The following is an 11,177-nucleotide window of genomic DNA, read 5'->3' on the forward strand; positions in this document are numbered from 1 at the left end:
TGTTGTTGTTATTTGCCATTGAGTTGGCCCTACTCATAGCAACCCCTCCTTGGGTTTCCGAGGCAGTATCACTACAGAAGTAGGAATGTCCAACCTTCCTTCCGAGGAGTGGCTGGTGGGTTTGAACCGCCAGCCTTGTGGTTAGCAGTCAAGTACCTTAGGCACTATGCTACCAGAGCTCCTTGGTAAAGTGTAGGGTCAGCAAAAAAGGGGAAGACCCTCAATGACATGGATTGACACAGTGGCAGGAATGATGGGCTCAAGCATTGCAAGGATTGTAAGGATGGCACATGACCAGATGTTGTTTCTTTCTGTTGTACATAGGGTCACTAGTAGTCAGAGCCAACTTGACAGCACCCAGCAACAACCACCACCACCCAAGGTGTGAAGCCCAGGTTGCAGTGGTTAAACGCTCTACTGCTAACAGAAAAGTTGGCATTCGAACCTGCCAACTGCTCCACAGGAAAATAGCCTTAGAAACTCTGTGATTTCCAAGGGTATATCTACTCTGGGGAACAGTTGTGCACTGTCCTATAGGGTTGTTATAAGTTGTAATCAACTCAACAGCAATGGGTTTGGTTGGTAGGTTGTTTTTTAACCCACAGTATAGAACCACATACGTAGATACCAACTCACACCCTTTCTCAGATTCTCTCTTTTTGGTTAGAAAAGTTGGAGCCACATAGCAACAGAGGAAGTGGTCATCAAAACCTTATTTAATTTTGAATTTATGTTTAATACTCATCTGGAAAAAATCTCTAGAAAGGTTGACTTCCCTGGAAATTCCCATAGCATTTGTATGGATATTTAGGTATGTGTAAATGAGTTAATGAATGACTGTAAACTACTTAATGGGGATGTTACTCTGATCAAATAAATTTTTATCCTGAAGTGTGTTTACAGTTCATATAGTCTCAATAAACTATTAAAGCACGTTCTTCATCTACACAGAGGTCTGGCATTTCACTTTATATAAATGCAGGAAGAGCTGATCTATAGTCAATATCATTAAAATTATTAGAAGGGTCAGATTGGAAAAAATTTGGAATTTGGCTTTATTAGTTCATTATCACCCAAAAAAGAGCTCAAGCATTTAAACATGCTTAGCACCAACAGATTGATAGAAAAGTTCCAAGAGGTTATATTCGTACACATTTCTGTCCAACAAATATTGGGCAGATAGTGTGAGCAGAGGTCCCTGGTCAACACAAACAGTTTGTGCTCAGCTACTAACCAAAAAGTGGGCAGTTTGAACCCACTCAGTGGCACCACAGAAGGAAATCCTAGCAATTTACTTTCGTAAAGATTGCAGCCAAGAAAACTCTGTAGATCTCAGTTCTTTGTAACACGTGGAGTTGCCACGAGTCAGAACTTACTTGACAGCAGTGGGCTCGAATTTTGGGGTTGAGCATGCCCATATGCTGTGTTCTGTTTGCTAAGGTTAGGATCTTGCATTTAAATTGTACTGGTGGCTCTGTTGGGAGCTCTGGTGGCGTAGTGCTTAAGGCATTTGACTGCTAATCAGAAGCTGATGGTTCAAACCCATTAGCCACTCCTCAGAAGGAAGGTTGGGCAATCTATGTCCATAGAGATACCACCTTGGAAACCCAAGGAGGGGCCGCTTTGAGTCAGAAATGAGTCAGAATTGACTCGATGGCAGTGAGTTTGGTTTGTTTTTAGTTTGGGGTGGCTCTGTGGTTAAAGCATTGGGCTGCTAACCAAAAGATCAGTGGTTTAAACCCACCAGCCACTCCTCGAGAGAAAGATGAGGTAGTCTACTTCTGTAAAGATTTACAGCCTTGAAAACCCTATGGAGCAGTTCTACTCCATCCTGTAGGGTCATTATGAGTTGGAATCGACTTGATGGCAGTGGGTTGGGTTTGGTTTTGACTGTTACCAGAGGCAGCATAGTTAATCATGGAATAAAGCACTGTCCTCCCAGAGAATAAGGTTCCACTGGAGAGAGCTTCTGATAGGAAAAGTTTGAAAGATGTAGATGGAGACATTGACACCCTCATTTTTCACTTTTTCTCTCTTTTTTTTTTTTATTTGGTTATTTATTTATAAAAGGTTGGTATTGATGTGGTCCAACCTGCAAATCATTTTCAATTCTGAGTTTCAGGTAAAACATTATAAAGCATCAGATTCAGTACATATTGCTCTTTTGAAATTTGGGTAAAAAATTATACAACCATATATATAGTCATTTTTGTATGCCCATACTCAACCCAAAACACCAAGCCCATTGCTCGAGTCAGTTCCATTTCATGACAACCCCATTCTAAAAGTCTTACAACTGAAAAATAGCCTGTCTGCAAAAAGTTTCTTTTAGGAAGGGTTTAGACTTTGGAGTTAGACTTGGTTCAAATATCAGCGCAACCACTTATTAACCTCTGTCTTACCGTTTCTTCATCTGTAATGTGGGAGTAATGATACTGTCTCGTAGAGATGTTATGAGGATTAAAGGAGAAATATACAGAAAGTACCTAAATATCATAATGTTTGGAAGATGCTTAGAATTATTATCCATCAAATTTTAGATTTTAAAGTATTGCCCTTTTGAGTAATCTGTGAATTAATATGTATATGTCTGTGTGCTTATGTATAAGTGCATGATACATGTGCATATGCCGTGAAACCTGTGAGAGCCGGAACTCAGCAGGACTGCCTTGTGTTTCTGAGTCTCACAGTGTTCCACCTTTGGCAAGCTGTAGTCTTGCCCCTTTTCTATCTCTTATTTCAGTAGAAAATGTTTGCATTTTCCTTCTCTGACAGGTGTCCACCTTACACACATTCTGGCTTTCACAGGTTTCACTGTATATATACATGCACACAAACACATATGCACACACAAGTGTATATGTGTGTGTATTTGTTAAACTCAATATAAAAGTTCGTATGAAACATTTTTTTAAAGAAGTGTATTAAGAAATAAGATGATGAGTACAATATTTTTCTTGCAGATATTTCCCTCTTCTGGCTAAACAGAAACCTGGGCACCCAGAGTGTGATATTTTGACCAATGTTTTTGCAATTCTCTCAGCAAAGAATCTCTCTGAAGCCACAGCCAGTATCGTGATGGAAATAGCTGATGACCTTCTTAACCTTCCAGATTTTGAGCCCACAGAAACAGTTTTGAGCTTGCCAGTGACAGGATGTGTCTACACTGATGGAGCAGGACATGCAGATGGTATGTGTGCTGTACAGAGCAGATGATTCTTAGGCTTCTGAGGAGCTGCTTGTTCCGTCTGAAAGGAGAATGATCAACGGGATTTGACTCGTAATAGCCTATGCTCAGGAGTGTTCTTTTCTCTGGAGATTAATACTAATTTATATAAATTGAATTTTCTGGGAGGTTTCACCTCCCCTCCAGGCAGTTGTCAGGTGATTCAGTCTCTGAATTCTTCCCACCATGTTGTCCCTTTCTTTTCTACTACCAAAATTGGGAGCTCTGGTAGCATAGTGGCTAAGGCACTTGACTGCTACCAGAAGGCTGGCGGTTCAAAGCCACCAGCCACTCCTCAGAAGGAATGTGGGGCAATCTACTTCCGTAGTGATACTGCCTCGGCAACCCAAAGAGGGGTCACTATGAGTTGGGTCCAACTCAAAGGCACATAACAACAACTACCAAAATTGGTGTAAATGAATCCTTGTATACATTCTTAACTTAGTGATACAGCTATTTTGATTAAGAAGAAAATAATTTCATTTTTAGAGTTGAAATGTAATTACATTTTCATAGCAGTTGAGTGGTTCCTTTATCTGTCTTTATGAAGATATAATTGTGCTTTAGAAGAGTGTTTAATTAAAATCAAGACTTTAATCACTATCTATTTCAGAGTCTCTCACACTAGGAGGAAGATTGATCCTACCTCACGTACCTGTAATTCTTCAGTATCTCAGCAAAACCACAATAAGTGCAGAAAAGGTGAAAAAGAAAAAGAATAAGGCCCAAGTCAGCAAGGAACTTGGCATTCTTTCCAAGTAAGTGACATACTGGAACTTCTGAAAAAAATACCACCCATGGTTTAGAATTTTATAATTTTTTAATAATTATAACTTATTTTTCAATTTTTTGAGCACAGTTCTAAGAAGAAAAAGGTTTTCAGATTTTAAATGCCCCTCACTTTTTTTTTTTTTTTTACTTTTTATTGTGATTTGGGTTAAAGTTTATAGAACAAATTCACTTTCCATATAGCAGCTTACATACAACTTTGCCTCATGACATTGACTGCAATTTCTCACCTTAAATGCCCCTCACCTTTAATGTAGAATCTTGTTTCTCTGCTGCAGTGTTCATTAGGGACCTTTTATGGTGTCTGCCTTCATTTCATTTTATTAAAGGGAACAACTAGGATAGCCTTTGCAAATTTAGTTTAAGTTTTGAGTTGTGTGAGATCCCATAGTTTTGTTTTGTTTTGTTTTTTTCTCTTTAGCTTCATTGATAAAGAAAAATTTAAAAGGGCAGCATGGTTGGTTTTTTAAGGAAGAAGTCTTACAGCGTTTTTTCAAAGAGTCTGGCAGTAGGTCCTGTGATAAGTAGTTGGGATTTCTGTAAAGGGCAGGCTTGGTGATTCTGAGGGCAAGAAACCATCTCCTCTTGAACTCTAAACTGACTGCTCAGCTTAGTTGCTGAAATTTTCGTTTTTGTCCTGTTTTCAGCAGCAACAAGAAAGATATATGAGAACTTCCCCAGAAACCTTTGCAGTATCTCTTATGCTATTTTCTTTCTGAGCTACATAGAATGGGGAACCATGCTAAACACACTCATTACATTTCATCACAAGCTGTGGATAGTGAAAAAATAATGAAACGTGGGGCACCAGGAAGACCGGGGTTTAAGGGATCTGCACTTACTAGCCGTGTGACATCAGTTTCTCTGAGTCTCAGTTTCCTCTGGGCAAAAGGAAGCTAATCATACCTACACTGCAAGGCTTGTGTGGGAGTTATGTTGACGTACTGTATGTAAAGCACTTAGGTAACAGTCTAAGCTCTTAGAAAAATGTTGTTTTTCCCTTGCAAAAAATGTCAGACTGTAGTACTATAATACATAGCACTATAGCCTTATAAGGGAGCTCTGGTAGCATAATGGCTAAGACACTTGCCTGCTAACCAGATGGCTGGCTGTTCAAACCCACCAGCCACTCCTCGGAAGGAAGGTTGGGCAATCCTACTTCCGTAGTGATACTGCCTCGCAAACCCAAGGAGGGGTCGCTATGAGTCGGGTTTGACTCGACGACACATAACAACAACAACAACATAGCCTTATAAACCACTTCCACTATCAGATATTGCAAAAGAAATCAAAGTAGTAGCCATAAGCCTAACACTGGGGAGAAATAAGAGTGGGTCCTGGTAAATAACTGAGTTGCACTTTGTCTACGTACACACATACTTAACACTTCTGTACATTGGTACATTAAAACTGTCTTTAGTCAATGATTTTTCTTTATATATGTATAATAAGTTTGATTTCCTAGGTAAATACTCTCCAGTTGCATATCTTACAAATCTTTGTTTTCCCTCATTAGGATCAGCAGGTTTATGAAAGACAAAGAACAGAGCTCTTTACTCATTACACTTCTGCTTCCTTTCCTCCACCGTGCCAATATTGCTCAGGTACAAATTCATGCACTTTGTCTTCCAAGTGGCGCTTTGCCACTAGGTGTGTTTGCGAGCAATACTTTATTGGTTAGATTCTGTGGTGCATTTGTCCCAAAGAACTTAAAAGACATCATACAGAAATATGAAATTGAAAATGGAGGGGAAAGATTGGGGTGGAGATGGGTGTTAGACTGTGCGTTGTCAACTTCCCTAACAGGGAAAGGATTCAGCTTTCTCTTTGTTTAGCTTCTAATGCATTTCAGAGTTTGTTTATTTCTTTCTGTGACTGTCATCAGTAACAAATCTAGAACCCAAAAAGTACGCTGCATAATCTTAAATGTGGCTTACAATGGCGAAACTTGAATGAAAAGTCAGACTGTTTTAATGTTCTGGCATAGCGAAGAGTTTCTGGTTATGATTTTCAAACCCCAGCTTAAACCTGGTTAGAAGAGCCTCCAGTAGCTCAAGCGCCTTTCGAAGGCCTCAGTAGCTATACTGAGCATCTCTTACCAGTAATTCAGTTTAAAAGACCACAAGCTGAAGACAGCCAGTGTATATTTTTCTTCACCACCTTCATTTTGTTGGCTGCTTTTCACTAACAGTAGGCAAAATTATGCTTTTAAATCATGCATATTCTCTGTTAGAATTAAGAAACTGCTACTGACGTTAGTGTGAGTTTTTGTTAAGTTAAAATGTTAAATACGAGACTATGAAGTAATTTTGCAATTAGCAGGATTTCTTATCCTCAGTTGTTTCCTGTGCTGTAATAAAGTATAAGTTAACCAGCTTTATAAGTTACTGAAATAAAATTTTTCTTAATTTTTCTTCTTCAGGAGACAGAGGTTGATATTCTGGTGACCGTACAAAACTTGTTAAAACATTGCTTGGACCCCACAAGCTTCCTTAAGCCTCTGGCAAGACTGTTCTCAGTTACTAAGAATAAATTGTCAAGACAATTGCTTTGTGCAGTTTTCCAGGTCTGTAATGATTTTTTTGACCCCAAATCATCTCTTTCCTTAGGCAGTAACTATAACATGTAAAGCATATTGATAACTCTCTTGGTGCCCGTATGGTGTTTCTGTATGAAGTTGTGTGGGGGGCAGGGCAGTGACAAGAGGAGGGCATAAAAATTAAAGTTTTATTCATTAGTAATATAGTGCTTTCTTTCCTTGTAGTATCTTTCTGATTTTGAGAGTGGATTAAAGTATATTACTGATGTTGTCAAGGTAAGAAAGAAATTTTTCTCTTTTGTTTAAAAAGTTTTATCATTTCTGTTGCTTTAAAGATTTATACACCTTAATTTACATGGTTTTAATGGTATTTTTTGTAGCTTAACGCCTTTGATCAAAGACATCTTGATGATATCAACTTTGATGTTCGCTTCTCAATGTTCCAGACCATCACGTCTTACATCAAAGAAATGCAAACTGTAGATGTTGATTACCTAATTCCAGTTATGCACAATTGTTTCTATAATCTGGAGGTAGGTCTTTATAGCAAGAAATTATCAATCACTTTTGATTGTTTTGGTAATACAACTTCACAGCTTCATTTCTCCAAAGGTGTTTTTGTTTTATTCTTTCTTTTTTTTTTTTTTTTGATGGGTACAAGAGTTTCAGTCCAACATTTTTTTAGTTGCAGCATTTTTTGTTTGACAAAGAATATTTGTTATTTTCATGATTTGAAAGACAAATTTTTCAAATAAAATAATATATGTGGAAGCGCTTTAAAAAGCCAAGGAAGTTCTGCATGAGAATGGAGTAATGGCTACTGGGGGCAACAGTAAGTGAGGAGTGGGAGTGACTGCTGATGGGAGCAAGGTTTCCTTTTTGGGATAATGAAATGGAATTCAATAGTGGTGACAATGCCACAGCCTTGTGACTATATTAAAAACCATTGAATTGTGCAACTTTAAAAAGGTGGTTTTTATGGTATGTGAGTTTTATCTTGATAAAATTGTTATGTAACATAAGATATTATTTGAAATTTTGCCCTTTTTTATTGATATGGTAGAAATGGAGTCTTTTAAGTGTCATGTTACTGAATTGAAATAAAAACCAAAAATGAGAAAAATAAAATCCATGTAGTGGCATTAGTAATCTCTTGTGGCATTTTCTAGTTATTCATCAGATTTTAACGATTCTTAGTTTGGGGCTCATTCTTCATATGTCATGTCAGATTCCAACCTAAGGGATTCAGAATCACCTGGTTGGCTGAGTTGATAACACTTTGTTTTACTCACTACTTACCTTACTCCAGCCAGAAACTGGAGCCATTCACCAGAACTATACAGGCCAACTCTCAGTCATCGTCAGTAATGATGACCTGAAATCAAATATTGAAAACTGCTTTTAGTGATGTGGTTCTTCCTGATGTATGAAGTACTTGTACATTTCTGTGTAGTGATTTTTGCACGGAGCTGTGTAAATTTTTGTAAACCCTCTCTCATTGGCACATAATACTGCATTTTATAGTTACTAAACAGAGTAATTTGTTTACTCCTATTTCCAGTTAGGAGACATGTCTTTAAGTGATAATGCCAGTGTGTGCTTGATGAGTATCATCAAAAGGCTAGCTACCTTGAACTTCACAGAGAAAGAATATAGAGAAATCATTCATCGTTCACTCCTGGAGAAACTGAGAAAAGGTTTGAAGAGCCAGACAGAGGTAAAGGATTTGTCATGGTAGATTTGTCTTTGAAGTTCTGATGTCTGAAGGGTATTTTGTTTCTCTTTTGTTTTTGTTTTGTTTTGCAGAAAAGTAGTCAGAGTCAGTACATTTAATTAAAATTCTTAGTTGTGGAAATACTCACCTAACTCTTAATGGAGGAGTCTGAGTGGGAAGGAAAGCAATCACTTTTGATTGTATATAGTTATTATTATTTAACTTTTTTATAGTGGAAATCTCTTATTTAAAAAAATATGTATATTTTTTTAGGTTTATATCTTTGTTGGTTTCCAGGGGTGGGAGAGGAGGAGAGGGAACACTGTTAGGTAGGTAGAGACAAGTATTGATTTGGGTGAAGAGAAGGGCAGTGTACCAAATGTGAGTGATCTACACGGTGGCATTGAGGAAGAGGAAGATATAGAGAGGTGCATGGGAGACACAGACAACAAAGATGAACCCTTTTACACACACACATACTGTGTTGTCAGTGAAGGCAAACATGGGTATACAGGTGGATAGATGTGGACAGGCTGGACTCTGGTAGCATAGTGCCTAAGGCACTTGACTGCTAACCAGAAGGCTGGCGGTTCAAACCCACAAGTCACTCCTCGGAAGGAAGGTTGGGCAATCTACTTCCGTAGTGATACTGCCTAGGAAACCCAAAGAGGGGTCACTATGAGTTGGGTCCAACTCGATGGCACATAACAACAGCATGCGGGAGGGAGTGTGCCCAAGACCATGTATAAGGTTGACAGATAATGTTTCTACAAGTGTATTGCTATGTTCTTTAAGAATTCCCAGGTGTATAATAGAGCTGACAAGGGATATGGTTGTCTAGATTGAGTGGGAGAACAATGTGGAACAAAACTCAAAATCATAAAAAAAAAAAGGGAGGCAGGGGGAGACCAGGTTTGCTGGTCTGATAGAGCCTGATGGAACCCCTGAGACTATGGCCCCTAGCTTGCCCTTCAGGTCTGGAATTGAACCCACTCCTATGGCTTAAGACAAACATATGAGCTGAACATTTACACTAGGTAGATACACTCTTTGGAGAGAACAATCATGGGAGAATAGAAGGGTTGTGTATGCACGGAGAGACAGCTCGGGGCAGAAGTGCATGGAGGGAAAGACACAGGGAAGAGGTAACTATGGGGAGGAAGTGGAGGGAGAGCTGTTGCATTGTGGGAAATTGCAGTCAATGTCATGAAACAAAGTGTATGTAAGCTGCTGTATGGAAAGTGAATTTGCTCTGTAAACTTTCACCCAAATCACAATTAAATATATATATCTTTTTGTAAATTTTGGTGTTGTGTGTGTGTGTGTGTTAACAAATTGCTAATTTGTTTTAAAACTAAAAATATTCTCAACTTGCTCTTTTCAGAGTATTCAACAGGATTATACCACACTGCTTTCCTGTTTAATTCAAACCTTTCCAGACCAACTGGAATTTAAAGACTTGGTGCAGCTTACTGATTACCATGATCCAGAAATGGACTTCTTTGAGAACATGAAGCACATTCAGGTAAAAGACAATTCTGCTTTCTTTTTGCCTGCATGATGAGCGTTTCAACCAATTTTGCCTCATTTTCAAAAGCATATTTGAATTTTAATTTACCAAAAATTGTAAAGCCTTCCGCACCAGGGTCTTCAAGAGCATTGTCATAGTTGCATAGAATGTGATCGCTTACTGGGGCCTCATTTCTTTGGTGGTGTCACAAGCTGTAATTAATAATAGTGTCACATTTCTCTGCCTTTTTCTAAAAAGTTTAAACTCTTTAGAATCCATTGTTACACAAATGCTATGGATTATGTCTCTGGAAGCAAAGCACAGCACAGGTGTTTTGTTTGCTCATGTAACCCAAGGACTGTGTTTCACTTCTTTAATATTTTCATGGGAAAAGAACATGATACTGGAGTGCGACTTGTGAGATTTTTCAATAATTCATATTTTGTCTAACTCATAGATTCACAGAAGAGCACGAGCCTTGAAGAAACTGGCAAAACAACTAATGGAAGGCAAAATTGTGCTATCTTCCAAGTCTCTTCAGAATTACATCATGCCTTATGCCATGACTCCAATTTTTGATGAGAAAATGCTCAAGGTGGGGCATTAAATCAAGATACCACTAAACTTCTACTCATAGCATGACACATTTCTTTAAAATGTGGATGGGGTTGGTGGCGTCCATATGGAGGCTGTCACAACAATTAGAGGCTTAGAATAGTTCTAAAGCCCTTAGAAATGTACTTGTCATAGTAAATGCTGTATAATAGCAGCTGTCATTTATAGTAATACTGTTGCTAACTCACAAAATGCTAGCCACAAAATAGTTTCCCTCCCAGAATTTATCACATGACTAAGATGGCATACTTTTATTTTTGTATCATGGGACTTAATTCTGGTAAACTCCACTAATCGGCATAGTCATTGTTTTCCCAAATGATTCATAAGAAAAAACAGTAGCATTATACCAGGTATCGGATATTATTCCAAATACTTTTATATATGTAATCTTACTTCATCCCCACAACTCAACCCTATGAGGTAGGGACTGTAGTTACCACTATTTTATAAGGGATAAAATGAGAGTAAATGAAGTTAGGCACCTTTCTCAAAACACACAGAGTCAGAGCTGGTATTGAAACTCAGGGCTGTCTTAACCATTACAGTACACAGTGCCTAGAACAATGCTATACCATGTTGATTATATGGCCTTGTGCAGTGATAGATTTCCCCTATTGTTTCAAGATACTACAAAATACTTAAAAGAATTATCAAAGTTTAAAAAGGTAGGGACCAGGTTTGCTGGTCCGATGGAGCCTGGTGGAACCACTGAGACTATGGCCCCTAGCTGCCCTTCAGATCTGGAATTGAACCCACACCTGTGGTTTCCAGCCAAACAAAA

At 38.4% G+C, this 11,177-nt stretch overlaps 1 protein-coding gene across 1 annotated transcript in view; it reads left to right on the top strand.

Annotated features, from left to right (window-relative positions):
- UTP20 (UTP20 small subunit processome component) overlaps positions 1-11,177 on the top strand; it is a 134,722-nt gene that overhangs the window by 89,038 nt on the left and 34,507 nt on the right. Inside the window, exons 30-38 of the mRNA XM_042781824.1 lie at positions 2,964-3,190; positions 3,840-3,984; positions 5,532-5,619; positions 6,438-6,581; positions 6,780-6,830; positions 6,935-7,087; positions 8,116-8,271; positions 9,653-9,793; positions 10,236-10,378. Coding sequence (XP_042637758.1) covers positions 2,964-3,190; positions 3,840-3,984; positions 5,532-5,619; positions 6,438-6,581; positions 6,780-6,830; positions 6,935-7,087; positions 8,116-8,271; positions 9,653-9,793; positions 10,236-10,378 — 1,248 coding nt within the window. The remainder of the gene's footprint in view (positions 1-2,963; positions 3,191-3,839; positions 3,985-5,531; positions 5,620-6,437; positions 6,582-6,779; positions 6,831-6,934; positions 7,088-8,115; positions 8,272-9,652; positions 9,794-10,235; positions 10,379-11,177) is intronic.

The sequence above is a fragment of the Orycteropus afer genome, unplaced genomic scaffold (genome assembly GCF_000298275.1).
Source record: "Orycteropus afer afer isolate SDZICR_OR568_19922 unplaced genomic scaffold, OryAfe1.0 scaffold00177, whole genome shotgun sequence".
Lineage (NCBI taxonomy): Eukaryota > Metazoa > Chordata > Mammalia > Tubulidentata > Orycteropodidae > Orycteropus > Orycteropus afer.